Source organism: Heteronotia binoei, chromosome 1, assembly GCF_032191835.1.
Source record: "Heteronotia binoei isolate CCM8104 ecotype False Entrance Well chromosome 1, APGP_CSIRO_Hbin_v1, whole genome shotgun sequence".
Classification (NCBI taxonomy): domain Eukaryota; kingdom Metazoa; phylum Chordata; class Lepidosauria; order Squamata; family Gekkonidae; genus Heteronotia; species Heteronotia binoei.
Window position 1 is genome coordinate 163,566,781 of NC_083223.1, and position 17,580 is coordinate 163,584,360.

A 17,580-nucleotide genomic window follows, 5' to 3' on the forward strand; every position below is an offset into this window, starting at 1 on the left:
CCAGATATATAAAACAGGGAAGCATTTCTAAAAACTCTGTAGAGATACAACCTGTCCAGATAACCCATCTGTTGACTTCTTCAGAAAACCCAGAAAACAGGCAGCCAGGCATGGAAAGGGGGAGACTGGGGAGCAGGGACATAGGTGAGCAGCTGTCAACAATGGCATGCCATTACTTCTGGGAAAACCCAAAAGTGATGTCACACCTCTGTAGGAATTGCTGGAAACTCTGTGGTAAAACTATAGAGTTTCTGGCAACTTCTGAGAGGACTGATGTCATGTCCATGTTTCCTCTTGATGCTACTCAACATGACAATGGGAAACAGAAGCCAGGTGGGAGATCCCCTGCCTCAGTGGGGATCTGGCTACCCTATTTACCACTGAAAGATATATTCCTGGGTAGAAAAGCATCCCAGCTGCTAACAACATTGGCCATTCTTAATGTTAAGTGTCTTGTGTGAAAGCCTTATTCAGGCTCTGGGTATTATGAAACATATTTTCTGCCATGACAAGCAGTTTATTTTTTGTTTTGGTTTTCTTATGGGACATTTTTCTATCACAAGATACATTGTAATGCAGCTTGAGATATTAATTTTTTTGTTCCCCCTCCCCCACTGGGTTAAATTTTAGATGAGGACTCCAGTAATAGAATACTCCTCAAATAAAATTCTGCCCCATAGAGAAAACAAGTACAGGGGTGGGGGGTGGGAGTAGGGCTAGTTTAGTTTCCTGACACATAGTTTAACCGGAGGGAATTCAATTTTTGATGAAGATGCATTCAGTCATGTGAGTCCTACCTGTGCTATGAAGTTTCACAGCCATGGACCTAGGTTAATTAACCCACAGTTGCTGCAAAATACTCCAGAATCTTTAAGATGCTTAACTATATCCAGACCATGCTCATAATTTTCCTTGGCATTAAATCTGTTTAAATATAAGTATTTCAGCCTACCTGGTTATGGTTCGGAGTGCCATATACTTAGTATCTATCTCAGTTTTATTTTTCTCTTCCTCCAAGCAGCACAAAGCAGAATATAGTAAGGTTACCAACCTCAAGGCGGGACCTGGAGTTCTCCCTGAATCACTAATAGTATTCAAGATTCTCTCCTGGAGAAAATGAGAGCTTCAGTGGGCATAGCTTGTGGTATACCATAGAGTCAAGGAGAAACTAAACTCCTAGATTATTTACGAGAGAGTGGATGCTCCAGGATATCCATTTCTCCTGCCATTTTAATATAGCGATTATGTGAAATTGATCCCTACCTGTAAAAGACACTAAAGGCCAGAGGCCAGCTGGGGATTAAGAGAAAGATGGGGTGATGTTGACTGGTATCTTCCAAGGTACCTTCAAAGAGGATTTTTCTCCTTGACAAAACCCAATGAAGCTATTAAGAGGTTTTTTACAGCTGAGTGGAACATAACTGGATAGCTGCAAATTATACACGTACAGGTATTTTGGATCAAAGAATGAATATGACATTCAGAACATATGCATACAAAATCCTATAAGTGATATAAGGCGAGAGGAAAAAGCAAGGAGAAATGATATGAAGTAGAAAATTAAATTTTTAAACTTGAATTTTCCAGGGAAAATAGCTGACCAGAAAGGGGAGGGAAAAACTGAGCTTTGAACTGATCATATCATTAAAAGATGTAACATCATAGTGAATGACATCACTTCCTGTTGAGTCCCCTTCCCCTCCCTGGACTCTGCTCTCCCCAGGCTCTGCCCCCAAATCTCCATACATTTCTCAAGTATATATAGCTCTCTCCTCTGTTTTAGCCTCACAGAAACCTGTGAGGTAAGTTAGAAACTAGTGGTTGCAAATTTACCCAGTTTACCTCGTGGCTGAATAGGGATTTAGACTGGGGGAGACCTGAGATCCTAGTCCAACAATCCAACCATTATGCCATTCTGGCTTTGGTGGAGCAACATGTATAAACATGGATATTTTTGGAACTACTGTCCTACAGCTTCCTCTAATTTCTTACATAACAGGGCTTGCAGTGGTTGCCTCCTGCACACTGCTTTCCAGCTCTTTTTTTCTCTTGGTAAGTGCTTTTATGTTGTAGTGAGTCTTAGGTATTGTGAGTAACCAGAAGCCATGAATTATGGTGACAAAACAGACTGGGAAATCTATCTTCCTATCATGCCCTGCATAATTACTGAGATAATAGGCAGTTTAAATGGATCAGCTGTGCCTACAGAATATCTCCCCTGATACAGATACAATTGTCCTGATAGCTGTTGTTCAGACCATAAGTTAGAGTCAGGTGTAAATGTCAGTGATGCATACATAATCATAAACATGGAAGAAATATCTTTTTTTCGTTAGAACTATTTATCTTATAGGCACACATTTGCTGATTTATAGTTTAATCAATTAAAACTCATTAGTCAACCAAGATTCTATAATTAGGTGCCAGCCTCTGAAAATAACTAACTATAAATCATCTTGTAAATACAAAAGTATTAAACTTTCTATTTATTCTCTTTTATAATGTAGTAGGCCATCTAGAACTAGTCTGGGGCCACGCTGTCTTTTTCAAAGGGGCAATAGTATAATTTTGTCAGGCTTGGTCACTGTGAATGAGTTGGAAGAAAGAACAAGAAAGGAATGGGATTTTCTCGCTAGGATTAGCTGGAGTTGGAGTGCAGCTTTTTTGGGGGGGGGAGGCGTCCATTCATGTGTGAGATCTAGGGTTGCCAAGTCCAATTCAAGAAATATCTGGGGACTGGGGGTGGATCCAGGAGTTGGGGGTGGAGCCATAAGCAAAGTTGTGACAAGCACAACTGAACTCCAAAGGAAGTTCTGGCCATCACATTTAAGGGGACCACATACCTTTTTAATGCCTTCCCTACATTAGAAATAATGAAGGCTAGGGGCACCTTCTTTTGGGGCTCATAGAATTGGACCCCCTGGTCCAATCTTTTTGAAACTTGGAGAGCTTTTTGAGGGGACACATCAGATGCTATGCTGAAAATTTGGTACCTCTACCTCAAAAACTCGCCCCTCCAGAGCCCCAGATACCCTGGGATTAATTCTTCATTATACCCTATGGTCCAGCAGAAATTTCCCTCTCTCCCCCCTCCCCATTTCTGATGACCCTGAAGCTCCAGAGTGCTTCCAAATAGGGCTCCCCTGTCCCCCACCTGGGGATTGGCACCTCTACTCACAAGTTGCAGATCTTTCAAGTTTTTCACAGTAGCACAGAGCAACCAAATGTTCAAGTTTACCTTCACACTATGCAAATGACCTCTGCAAGGATTGTGCAACAAACGGAGGGTCTGGGCTCCTTTCACAGCCATGTTGTTCTGCCTCCTCCTCCCCCCCCCCCACTCCCCTTCAGCCTTAAAGACGCAGACACAACATCCAAAGAGGAAGGCTTTCTCAAGTAGAGACTGAAGCCTCTGGAGGGGAAAAGGCACATGATGGCTATGGGGGCGGGTCTTCCCCCCATCAGGCAGCTGACTGGGGGCAGAAAGGAGTCTGGAAAGCAGGAGAACCCCCACTGGGACCTGGGGATTGGCAAGCCTAGTGAGATCTTCTTGTAGCAGGAAGTGCCTCCATTTATCAACTTCTTGTATGTAAAGCAAATATTGGAAAGGTAGCTTGAACTTCTACTCTTCCATTCAAAGGAAACTAAATTCAGAACGTCTCACTAGGAATGCTGCCATGAATGTGTTCAACAGTTGAACTTAGTGTGTTCAAAGGTATCAATCATATATGAGCCAATCATTTAGCCTGTTGAGTTTTCATCAAACAATCATGAACGCCTGTTAAATAAGTTTGCTTTGGGGTTTTGGCAAAGTGATTGACAGCCATTAGGTCTCTAGGGACTACTTAGATGAATACTGAAGCCCTAGCCTTTTTATTAGAACACATTTATTAGAGCATTTATTTATGCCTGATCTAATTTTTTTGTAACTGTTGAAATTGCCTATTTATGTGATAAGGATAGTAGAACTCAACCAGGCTGTATGAAAATGTTCATGTGCGAAAAGCCATTTGCGCTATATTGCATGTTTTGGAAGGAATGCATTTAATTGTGGTGCATTTTTAAAAAATAAAGCATTTTGTCTTTCACAGGAGTCAAGAGACGTGATGTGATAAAATGCATGGTAAAGATATCACAACTGGATTTCTTGGTAACAGCATCTCAGAAAGGAACACTAACTATTTTTACCAGCCAGGTAATTTTAAAGCAACTTCCATTGTTCTTTATTGCAGTAACTGTTCTTAATATGAACAGAATGGGCAAATGTTTCTTCCCACACTCAGCACAATATTTGCTGACCTTCAGCTTGTTCTCTCTAATAGGCATCAGGCCATTGTGCTTGCTGTTGCCTTATATAGGCCATTCACAGACAAGGGTGGAAACATCTCCAGGGATTTTTTTGGTTGAGGACAGCAATGGTTTCCACTCCAGCTGGTATCTTTTCTTCCTTTCAAGGCTGCTGTTTCTTCCCCATCCCTCACCATCTATGAGGTAGCCACAGTCAAGAATAGAAAACTGAAAGAAATTTTGCCATCTGACTTTTTTAGATTTATTGTATTAGTACTGTTTTGTATTTATTTTATGGTTTTGATGTTTTTACGAAATGATGTACATTGCCTAAAGTGAAACAAGGCTGTCAATAATAGGACATTTTGGAGGTCATTAGTTCATAGGGTCTCTATAAGTTGCAAGCTACTCAATGGCACTTAGCACAAATGCAAGCCAGTCAGTAAGCAGTGATTATCAACACTAGGTTTTTTTAGAAATGTCTAACAATTTCCAGTTTATGTCTCAGATACTGATGCTATTTTATGAGACTTGATGATACAGAACACACACACAGGGATATTTGAAAGCCTATTCACTGCTGAATATAAATATTCTGTATATAAATAGCTCCACTATCCACTCAGAAAGACACAGAATCAGAATTTGAGCTTTTCTTAGCCATTGTTCCCTTGCATTTTACATATGTACGCATGCTGTGCAATTTTGTCAGAGTATCCATTTCCCAATTTACACAAAGGGACAGACTGGCCCTTTGACTGATTGGGAAATTTCCTGGTTGGCTGCTGCCCTGGAGGATTGTTGCCAGCCAGAGGCAAGCCAAGCTAAGCCCCAGTAGTGTTGGAAGTCCCTCAAGACCTACTTGGCTCAGACCCAACCAATGGCAGTGATGCCAGGAACAGATTCACGTTGCCTTCTTCATCAGCCAGACCTGATGCTCATTCACATCACAGATCTATTTTTTTTTCTGTTTTCTCCTCTACATGAACAACCATTACAGCTCAGAACATCTGTAATGGATTGCCAAAGGATTAGCTAAAGTGGTGCCTTAATCATTTTCAAAACAGCAGGTAAGGTTGTGCTAGCATGACTCAAAGGTTCCGTATAAAGCTTTCAAAGATCAGGGTGAGAAATTGGCAATGAAATGGAGGCACTGATGTCAACATGACATCAGTGGGAAGTCTGAGGGAACAGCAGCAGCAAAGGACTATCTGAACTACTTGGGGAATTTTTTTTTAGAGCTCTGCTTTGTAGAATGTCAACTTCCCTTGGTGTACAAGAAGCAGATGCTGACAGATAAATTGCTTTTCAGATACATTTATTCAACAATGCCTCTGTTTGGCTTAATCACCCACAAGAATCACCACGTTGTTTACTCCTAACATGCACATTATGGCCTTTTTAAATAAAACCCCTAGAGTGTGTTATTGCTGCTTTGAACTATAACCACACTTTCACAAATTTTAATAGATAGTTTATATTAGAGATACAGATTTGTAAAGTTATAATTTGCACAAATGGCTTATATTGGTCTGCTGTGTCTTATACCAGAGTTGTGTACAACATTTTAATAGATAACATAATGGATTAATGTTAAACATGAGGATTCATTAGCATGGCTTTTTCTTCTTCCAAACACCTGGTATTGAAATCACTCTTAAACTGCTTGCAAAATGTAATATTAAAATGAGGAATGCTGCAAACAATCCAGATTTGATTGTCAGGTGAATTTATCTCTCTCAATGCCCTTGATCAAAAATTATCAGATCACCTTGATGTTCATTGTCAAAGTTTATGTTGAATTTTATTGCTATGCAGTAGTCACTTATTCTATAAGGCAAGGTTGTTGCAGCTGAAATTCCAGTTGTCAACCTCAGAACAGGTTGCTCCAGTTGCCATTAACTCCATTAAGTATTATACCATTACTCCATTTCCACCATTACACAATATTTCTGGTATCATAGCTAATCGCATTCATTGGCTCAAAGCTTTGCAGGATAGGGTAATGTATAAATCACAAATTAAATTAATTTTTTAATATATATATAAAATGTATATATATATGGTGGTATACTTCTGCCATGTCAGTAAACAGAGGGAGAAATGAGTTCATGATAATAAAGAGCAGACACTCTCAAAAGACTTGCTTCAATTTCTTCATTGTATTCCAATTTATGTTGGAAAGGCTGTGAGCATGTTGGTTCATTTGCACATTGTAGGTGGCAATGCCCACTAAAAGAATATTTCTGGAGACAGATTCTTGAACACATTAAATGCATTACTGGTTACAACATTCCACACTCTCCTGAAGTCTTTTTTTTTTTTTGCAATACTTGCAAACTCTGAAGATTCCAAAGCTTTCTCCCGATTTGATTGAAAGTCGTCTTGCTAAAATGACTATAGCATCTGTATGGAAATTCAGCACCTTACCATCACTTGAACTCTGGTTTACAAAAATCTGGGACATTTTAATCATGGAGAAAATCATGGCACAACTTTCCTTGTACAACATTTACCCCAAGGTTACAACTTTTGAAGAAAAATGGCTTCCGTTTCTGGAATATATTGAATCTAAAAACATCTTACCAATTAAAACAATTTACCTTCAATTTCTCTAACTATAATTCTTTCTAACTTACGCTATCTCTTTCTCTTTTTATTTAAGTATTCCTTTTTGTTTGGCTTGGGGTGGGACAAGGCAATATTCTTAATTTAAGAGTAAAAAATGCTGGCCCAATTATAAATTAATTTATCTTTAATAGGATATTTATTTATTTATTTGTGAACTGGACTTTATATTAAATGCTAAATAATATGTGCTACAAGGTTATATATACTATAGTACTTTATGCACAGTAGAATTTTGTTATGTGTGGAATTAATCTACTTGATACTACTTCATTCAACAAAGTTCTGTATAACTTGGAGACACATAGAGATACCAAAATAGTAAGTCTAAATACATTTTTTTCTTTTAATTATCTGCCTTTTAAAATTGTAGGTGACATAGGACAAGTGGTAAGGGAAGGGAAGGTGACTGCTATGATAAATCACTATAATTGCTCATGACACAGATTCATTTAGACCAGGGGTGGCCAACGGTAGCTCTCCAGAGGTTTTTGCGTACAACTTCCATCAGCCGCAGCCATTGGCCAGGCTGACTGGGGCTGATGGGAGTTGTAGGCAAAAAACATTTGGAGAGCTACCGTTGGCCACCCCTGATTTAGACACATTTAAACAGATTAATGAAAGATCAACTTCTTGCTCACAACCAGTGAACAAAAAATGAGCCAAATCAGCCAAAGCCCAAACATGCCTCATTAATATGCAGTTAATGACTAATGAAGTGGAATGGATTTATTATTCTGAGAAACAGATGCTTGAGTATGTGAACATATAAATATTTGCATAAGTACATACACATTGTTGCACTTGAACACTTAACATGGTAACACACACTCTCACTCTCATACCCCACAATGCCACAAACTTGCATATACATGTTCTCACACTGACACATATTCTGTTTTGCATGTTTATGCACTCATCCTTTCATGGAATGTATAGAAAATGATATTTTTGCTTTTTTCCTCTTCATGCTGATCTACAAAAGAATGAGCCATCTTGCAAGTAAATACTGTAGTTTTTCAGCACCCCTCCATATGCCCAGCCTCAGCAGCTGAGTACAGCTATGATTCATATCTCACTCTTTGTTTCTTCTCTTCCCCATTCTAATTCTGAGGATCTTGAGGAGACTACAGCAGACTCCTCCCTCCAATGCCCCATCCCCACCACCAACAGCGCTGTGAGGTGTGCCTCCTCTGTGGCTGTTCAGACATGCAGTGGTGACAGAAGTGCCCTTTCCCTTTGCTCCTCCACCCACTTCCAAGGCCGGGACATCTTTTCCATTAGAGCAGCACATACAAAACAGTCCAGTTGCCTCCCAATCCACATACCAGCCCTTCTCCTCCTCTTTCTCCTGCCAGCCCCATCTCTTTGTCAGCAAACCGCGGTTCCGAGGACCTGCTCTCACCAACCCCCTCTCAGTCACTGTTTGAAAGACATGCAAAGCTGGTTGGTACGGCAGCAGCAGCAGCACCTGCTTGGCTCTGCCCCTCCCATGTAGTGGCTTTGCCAATCCTTGCTGAGCTGTAGTCAGGAGGGAAAAATACCATGTCTCCTCTTTCTCCATCTTCACTGCCATTCCCTCCCACTATTTTTCCTCAGCCTCTTAGCCCTGTCCCCTAGCCTTTTCCTTTATATTTCTTGACAGTTTGACCAGACACATGTCATCATGTGCATCCACTATGGTTGCCAGATTCCGTCATCACACCAGCAGAGGGATTTGGGGGGGTATAATATAGTGAGATCAATGCAAGGAAAAGATGCTGATGTAGTGATCATAGCTCTTTTATTAAGTACAGCATGGTACTGACTGAACTCAAAAGACTGTTGAACTGGGCCAATGGGGCCAACTATATACACTTCAAGGTTCCCACACTAGGATGCCAGTGGAACATTCAAACCAGCAGAGGGCTCATGATTGGAGCAGGGCAGCAGGGATTTGGATCCTACTGCCCATTGTTCCTGAGTCCCCAAGCTCAGTCCTCAAGGCTCCAATGAGCCAGGCAGGAACACTACTAATAACATACATATTAGTCCATATACACAACATCCCTCCCCCCTAGTTTGCAAGCCTTAGCAGACATAGTCCTTTAGGTGGGCCGACTTGCAGTGCTCCCATGTAGACTGCCTGGGTGCCGGAGGGGGGGGGGAACCAGAGTGGGCGGACAAGCGGTCACCACTTCTGGCGTGGCATGCAGAGGGGTTGGCGAGCTGCTGTTTTGGCCGGTGTCTCAGATTCTGTGGGAGCCGGGGCCTCTGATTTTGCCAGCTTGGTCAGTGAAGGTGGCAATATGGCTGGTGGGTCATAGAGACTGTAGTCCCCTATCTCGTCTTCTGGGACCTCAGTTGGCCAATGTGCCGCCTAAGTGTGGTCCCGCCCTCTGTGGTCACCTCATATGAGACTGACCCTAAAACTCTGGCGACCCTGGCTGGGATCCATGTTGGTCTGCCCCCAAAGTTCCTTGCATACACCAAGTCTCCTGTATCAAACCTGTGGGGTACCTGGAGTGCCTCTGGCAGCTCCTGTAAGTCCAGGGCTCAGTCTGGGTACAACTGGTCCAAAAGGGTGGACACCCATTGGCCTATTAAGAGTTCCGCTGGGCTACAACTGGTGGCATTGCAGGGGACAGCATGCTGGTACAAGAGAAACTTGGCAAGGTGGGCCTCCCACTCCCCATGGACAATGCAGTGGAGTGATTCCTTAGTCGTCCTCACCATCCTTTCTGCCTGGCCATTCATGGCCGGTGGAAGGGGGCTGACCTGATGTGCCTTATCAGATTCCTGGTGCAAAAGTCTTGTACTCACCCAACATAAATGGTGTCCCATTGTCCAAAACGAGGCTGTCTGGCAGGCTGTGCATGGCGAAAACGATACAGAGGGCTCCGATGGCAGCTGAGGAGGAAGTTGACGCTACCAGGGCCACTTCCAGCCACTTGGAGTAGGAGTCCACAATCAGAAAGAAAATCTGTCCCTGGAAGGGCCCTGCAAAATCCAGATACAAACAGGACCAAGGGTTGTGGGTGGCCTCCCAATGTTGGGGGGGGGGCACGAGGTGGCACTGGTCAGGTCTCTGGCAGAGTTGGCAATGGGCGACCCAAGACTCGATTGCCTCATTGATTCTAGGCCACCATACATAGCTGTGGGCAAGCGCATTCATCAGCATGATCCCTGGGTGGGTCTCGTACAGCATGGTTAGGACTTAGAAACATTGAATTGGAAGGGATCTCCAGAGTCATCTAGTCCAACCCTATGCACAATGCAGGAAACTCACAAATACCTTTCCCCAAATCCACAGGAACTTCATTACTGTCAGATGGCCATCTAGCCTCTGTTTAAAAACCTCCAAGGAAGGAGAGCCCACCACCTCCCAAGGAAGCCTGTTTCACTGAGGAATCGTTCTAACATTCAGGAAGTTCTTCCTAACGTTGAGCCGGAAACTCTTTTGATTTAATTTCAACCCATTGTTTTCTAATCCTACATTCTGGGGCCACAGAAAACAATTCCACACCATCCTCTATAATATGACAGTCCTTCAAGTACTTGAAGATGGTGATCATATCACCTCTCAGCTGCCTCCTCTCCAGGCTAAACATTCCCATCTCCTTCAACCTTTCCTCATAGGACTTTGTCTCCAGACCCCTCACCATCTTCGTTGCCCTCCTCTGGACCCGTTCCAGCTTGTCTATATCCTTCTTAAAATGTGGTGCCCAAAACTGAACACAATACTCCAGGTGAGGTCTTACCAGAGCAGAGTAAAGCTATACCTGTCATGGGCCTCGTTTGAAGTTCTTCAAGTTCTGACATTACCATCACTTCAAATGATCTGGACACTATACTTCTGTTGATACAGCCCAAAATTGCATTTGCCTTTTTAGTCACCACATCACACTGTTGACTCATGTTCAGCGTATGATCCGCTAAGATCCCTAAATCCTTTTCGCACATACTACTGCTAAGACAAGTCTCCCCCATCCTATAACCATGCATTGGATTTTTCCTACCTGAATGCAGAACTTTACATTTATTCCTGTTAAAATTCATTTTATTGATTTTAGCCCAGTTTTCCAGCCTGTCAAGGTCATCCTGTATCCTGTTTCTGTCTTCTTCTGTGTTTGCAACCCTTCCCAATTTAGTATCATCGGCATATTTAATAAGCATTCCCTCTATTCCTTCATCCAAATCATTGATAAAGATGTTGAACAAAACAGGTCCCAGGACAGATCCTTGATCCAAGACTTGTTAATGCAGAGCTGGGGGCACCACCACCCTACTCCCCCACAGAAGGCACCCCTTGTGAACAGAAAGTTTGTCCCGGTGGGGTGCGTAAGCTGTAAAATTTGGGCCCACCTGAGTGGTGGGCTATCCCTTCCACACCCTGTGCAAAAGGCAGGAAAGGATCCGGTCCTTTGACAAGAGACAAGCAATGTCCTTTGCATGGACTGGCCGGTCCAGAAGGGACTCGAAGAGGAGGATCTGGTGTGCTGGAGCAGGATCCAGGTCCTCCGATGGCAGTGGCAGGAGGCTCAGGGCATCTGTGTGGCCCATTGCCTTCCCCGCCCGGTACTGGAGAGCACATTGGTACCTGGCAAGGAAGATGGACCGCTGCAAGACCTGGGATGAGAGCATCTGGGGTGTCTGGCGGTTGGGAGTAATGAGGCCAAGCAAGGATTTGTGGTCTGTCAGGATGGTGAAGGGCCAGCCATCAGGGTAGTCATAAAACTTATTCACCCTTGCCACTTTAGACAGGCCCTCCTTGTCGATTTGTGCATAGTTGCACTCTGGTTTCTGCAAAGTTCTTGAGTAGTAAGCTACTGAGACTTCTCGGCTGTCCAGCAGCACATGGGCCAGTACAGCACCCACCCATAGGGAAAGGCATTGCAGGCCAAGATTATGGGCAGCCGCTCATCGAAGTGTACCAGCAAGCTGTTTGAGGATAGGAGGTTCTTTACCGCCTGGAAGGCAATAGCTTCCGGTGGTCCCAAACTCAGGGAGCTCTCTTGTCCAAAAGTCTGTGGAGAGGCTCAGCCATGTCCACCTTCTGGGGAAGGAAGGTGTGGTAAAAGTTCAGGAGGCCAAGAAATGCTTGTAGCTCTGCCTTATTGGTGGGGTCCGGGGCCTTAAGAACATAAGAGAAGCCATGTTAGATCAGGCCAATGGCCCATCCAGTCCAACACTCTGTGTCACAGTGGCAAAATTTTTTTATATATACACACACACTGTGGCTAATAGCCACTGATGGACCTCTGCTCCATATTTTTATCTAAACCCCTCTTGAAGCTGGCTATGCTTGTGGCTGCCACCACCTCCTGTGGCAGTGAATTCTACATGTTAATCACCCTTTGGGTGAAGAAGTACTTCCTTTTATCCATTTTAACCTGTCTGCTCAGCAATTTCATTGAATGCCCACGAGTTCTTGTATTGTGAGAAAGGGAGAAAAGTACTTCTTTCTCTACTTTCTCCATCCCATGCATTATCTTGTAAACCTCTATCATATCATCCTGCAGTTGACGTTTCTCCAAGCTAAAGAGTCCCAAGCGTTTCAGCCTTTCTTCATAGGGAAAGTGTTCCAGCCCTTTAATCATTCTAGTTGCCCTTTTCTGGACTTTCTCCAATGCTATAATATCCTTTTTGAGGTGCGGCGACCAGAACTGCACACAGCACTCCAGATGAGACCGCACCATCGATTTATACAGGGGCATTATGATACTGGCTGATTTGTTTTCAATTCCCTTCCTAATAATTCCCAGCATGGCATTGGCCTTTTTTATTGCAAATGCACACTGTCTTGACATTTTCAGTGAGTTATCTACCACGACCCCAAGATCTCTCTCTTGGTCAGTCTCTGCCAGTTCACACCCCATCAACCTGTATTTGTAGCTGGGATTCTTGGCCCCAATGTGCATTACTTTGCACTTGGCCACTTTGAACCGCATCTGCCATGTTGATGCCCACTCACCCAGCCTTAACAGATCCCTTTGGAGTTCCTCACAATCCTCTCTGGTTCTCACCACCCTGAACAATTTAGTGCCATCCGCAAACTTGGCCACTTCACTGTTCACTCCCAACTCTAAATCATTTATGAACAAGTTAAAGAGCATGGGACCCAGTACCGAGCCCTGCGGCACCCCACTGCTTACCATCCTCCACTGTGAAGACTGCCCATTTATACTCACTCTCTGCTTCCTATTACTCAGCCAGTTTTTGATCCACAAGAGGACCTGTCCTTTTACTCCATGACTCTCAAGCTTTCTAAGGAGCCTTTGATGAGGAACTTTATCAAAAGCTTTCTGGAAGTCAAGGTAAACAACATCTATCGGGTCTCCTTTGTCCACATGTTTGTTCACCCCCTCAAAGAAATGTAACAGGTTAGTGAGGCAAGATCTTCCTTACAGAACCCATGCTGAGTCTTCCTCAATAACCTGTGTTCATCAATATGCCTGCTCATTCTGTCCTTGATAATGGTTTCTACCAACTTTCCCGGTATTGAAGTCAGACTGACTGGCCTGTAATTTCCTGGATCTCCTCTGGAACCCTTTTTAAAGATGGGGGTGACATTTGCTACCTTCCAGTCCTCAGGAACGGAGGCAGACTTCAATGAAAGATTACAGATTTTTGTTAGAAGATCCACAAGTTCAACTTTGAGTTCTTTCAGAACTCTTGGATGTATGCTATCCAGACCCGGTGACTTATTAGTTTTTATTTTGTCTATCAGTTGTAGGACCTCCTCTTTTGTCACCTCAATCTGACTCAGGTCTTTCAACACCCCTTCCAAAATTAGTGGTTCTCGGGTGGGCAAAAAGTTCTCATCTTCCACAGTGAAGACGGAGGCAAAAAATTCATTCAGCTTCTCAGCCATTTCCCTATCCTCCTTTAGTAATCCTTTTACCCCATGGTCATCCAAGGGCCCCACTGCCTCCCTGGCTGGTTTCCTACTTCTAATATATTTGAAGAAATTTTTACTGTTTGTCTTTATGTTTTTTGCAATATGCTCCTCATAGTCCCGTTTTGCCTGCCTGATCACAGTCTTGCATTTGATTTGCCACAGCCTGTGTTCCCTTTTACTAGTCTCACTTGGACTGGTTTTCCACTGCTTAAAGGAGTCCTTCTTACCTTTTACAGCTTCCATTACTTTGTTTGTTAACCATGCAGGCCTTTTCTTATGCCTATTTGTGCCTTTCCTAAGTTGTGGTATGTATTTTATCTGAGCTTCTAGGATTATAGTTTTAAATAGTCTCCAAGCTTCCCCAAGGGTTTTGACCGTATTTACCTTTCCTTTCACTTTCCTTCTCACATGCCTCCTCATCTCAGTGAATTTACCTCTTTTAAAGTTAAACGTGGTTGTGGCGGTCTTTTTGGGCAACTCCGTATTTATACAAACGGTGAAATCAATAACGTTATGGTCACTGCTCCCAAGCGGTGCAATCACTTTTACATCTCTCACCAAGTCTTGGGCATTACTTAGGACCAAATCCAGGATTGCCCCACCCCTGGTAGGTTCTGAGACCATCTGCTCCATAGCACAGTCATTGAGAGCATCAAGAAACTCAATCTCTTTTTCTCGACCAGAACACATATTGACCCAATCAATCTGCGTAAACAATTACGACACAGTTTTTACGTTTAGCCGCTATCTTTAAGCCTTCCATCATATTAGAATCGTCCTCTCTCTTTTGATTTGATGGGCGATAACAAACTCCCATAGTTAAATTTCCTTTTGGGCCCTCTATTTCAACCCAAAGCATTTCTAAAAGTGAATGTAATTCTCTGACCTCAGTCTTACTGGACCGTATATCCTCTCTGACATACAGAGCCACCCCACCTCCAACCCTTCCCTCCCTAACCTTCCGATATAACTTATATCCAGGAATCACCGTGTCCCACTGATTCTCCTCATTCCACCAAGTTTCTGAAATTCCCACAATGTCTACACAAGTTTTTGAAATGCCCCACAAATTCCACAATCGCAGATGGCCCTGATCTTGTCCTGCACTAGGTGGATCCCGCTGGCATCCACTGTGTAGCCCAAAAAGTTTATACGCGGAACTCCAGGAGGCACCTTTTCCGCTTTACCTTCAGCCCAGCCGAATCAAAGCGTTGGAGCACAGCATGGAGGCGGAAGGCAAACTCTTCCTCAGTGGTGGTGCTGATCATCACATCATCAAAGAACAGCTGGACCCCAGGGATGCCTTTTAAGAGAGAGTCCATTAAGTTCTGAAAAATCCCTGGGGCTACGCTGACCCCAAACTGTAGGCACTTGACCCTGAAAGTGCCCCTATGCATGACAATAGTTTGCACTTCTGCCATGGCTTCGTCCACAGGAAGCTGTTGGTAGACCTGGGCCAAGTCCAGTTTTCCAAAAATCTTGGCGCCTACCAGGGAGGCCAAGACATGGCTGACCACCGGGACCGGATAGGTGTGGTTCTGCAGCACCTTATTGATGGTGCATTTGTAGTCCATGCAAATGCAGACACTGTCGTTGGGCTTCACGGGGGGTTACAATGGGGTCTCCCACTGTGCACTGGCTACCAGCTCTAAAACACCTTGCGCCATGAGGTGATCCAGCTCTTCCTCTATTTTTGGTTTTAAGGCGAAGGGAACACATCTGGCCTTGAGCCTTACAGGCTGCACTGCTGGATTGAGCTGTAGGGAAATGGGGTCCTACTGTAGGTTCCCATAGACCTATTGAAAACAGACAGAAACTCTGCACAGACCTATTGGAAATCCATGCTCAAGGGGGCCTGATTGATGCCTGCCACACGGAACTCCAGCGAACCACAACCAGCCCAGCAAGCTTACAAGGTTCCCTGCCACAACTAGCAGTCGCAGGGTTCCCTCGTAAAGCCCATATTTGACCCGAACAATTCCGACCCCATGTACAGCAACCTCCTGTTTTTGAAAGTCCCAAACAACTATCGGTGAGGGGTTCAAATGGGGTCCCCCCTTAGGGCATAGTTGCTTAAGAGTCTTGGCCGAGATTACTGTAAAGGTATCCCCCAAGCCTATCTCCATCCTACATGAAGTGCCCTCTATGAACATGGTCATTTTTAGCTTATCTGGTGAAGGCATTGATAGCTGGCATACCTGGCTGGAGGACGTGGTGAGGAAGTGCAGCTCCTCTATGATGGTGGCCTCATAGTGTCAGCCATTTTGGTGTTGGGCCATGGAGCAGGATGGCTTGGAATGGCAGACCCGTGCCAGATGGCCCGTCTTCCCACACTGGTGTCCCTGAACTTGCACAACCTCCATTCGTGGGGCTCACCACAGCTGGCACAGACCTTAGATGTCGCTGGCTCTGAGGCATATGGGGGCTGGTGTCGCAGGGCCCTCTGTGCAGCTTGAGAGCGTCGTCGCCCTCTGAGTCGTCCAACACTGCAGGCAGTGGAAGCTGGTGGGCGCTTGCTTTGGGACAGCCGCTTTTGTCCTTATCTGCCTCTTCAGCTGCTGTGGCTACGTTGAGGGCCTTTTCCAGGGTTGGGTTGTCCTCTGCTGCGATCTTCTGGTGGGTTTTCCCGTTGTGGAGGCCGTGCGTGAATTTCTCAAGCAGGGCCTCTTCCAGATGGGCGGCGTATTCCGTTTTCACCCCGATTTCACACAAGAAGACGAGGTAGTTGGCAGCGGACTCGTTCAGCTGCTGATGCCTGTCAAGGAACTGCAGCTGTCAGGTCAGGCGGGTCAGTTGGGGAGCAAAGTGGCTGGTCAGCGCCATGATGATCAGCTCATAGGATGAGGATTTGAGCATGGCGGGCGCAACAAGGCTCTCGGCTAGCCTCAAGGTGGTGATGCCACAGGTACTCAGTAGGATTTTTTTTTCATCTCCTGGTCTTCTTCCCGGGTTCTGATTTTTTGGGCCACAAGGTAGTATTTGAGTCATTTGACCTAAGATTCCCATATCTTGGGATGAGCTGTGTTGAACTCGGGCAGCGTTCCCGGAGTGGTAGCCATGTCGTCCGGCAGTGCCGATGTGATGCACGGAGCTGGATATGGAGAGCAGTGATGCGCAGTGCAGTGCCAGTTGCCAGGGCTCCTCGCTCACTAGGATCCCACCTTCGTCACCACTATAATATAGTGGGTTCAGTGCAATGAGAAGACGCTGATGTAGTGATCATAGCTCTTTTTATTAAGTACAGCATGGTACTGACTGAACTCAAAAGACTGCTGAACTGGGCAAATGGGGCCAACTATATACACTTCAAGGTTCCCATGCTAGGATGCCAGTGGATCATTCAAACCAGCAGAGGGCTCATGATTGGAGCAGGGCAGCAGGGATTTGGATCCTACTGCCCATTGTTCCTGAGTCCCCAAGCTCAGTCCTCAAGGCTCCAATGAGCCAGGCAGGAACACTACTAATAACATACACATTAGTCCACATACAGAACAGGGGGCATTCTGGGATGTCCCTGATATGATGACATAACTCAGAAACGATGTCATCACATTGGGGATGTTATGTGGCGACACTCTGATTTCTGGGCAAAGCTCTGTTGTAAAACCGGGTTCAAATCATAGAGTTTTGCCCTCAAGCCAGAGTGTTGCCATGTGACATCCCTGATGTGATGATGCCACTTCCAAATGATGTCATCACATGGGGGGCATCACACAGTGATGTTGCTGTTTGTGGGCAGGGTTTCCCCTGGCTGGTGGTGGTCAGAAGCAATGTTCCCTCTAAGC

At 44.6% G+C, this 17,580-nt stretch overlaps 1 protein-coding gene across 1 annotated transcript in view; it reads left to right on the top strand.

Moving 5' to 3' along the window:
- The window catches only part of WDR64 (WD repeat domain 64), a 167,709-nt gene that overhangs the window by 13,362 nt on the left and 136,767 nt on the right, over positions 1-17,580 (top strand). The window contains exon 4 of the mRNA XM_060242140.1: positions 4,092-4,195. Within this exon, the coding sequence (XP_060098123.1) occupies positions 4,092-4,195 (104 nt within the window). The remainder of the gene's footprint in view (positions 1-4,091; positions 4,196-17,580) is intronic.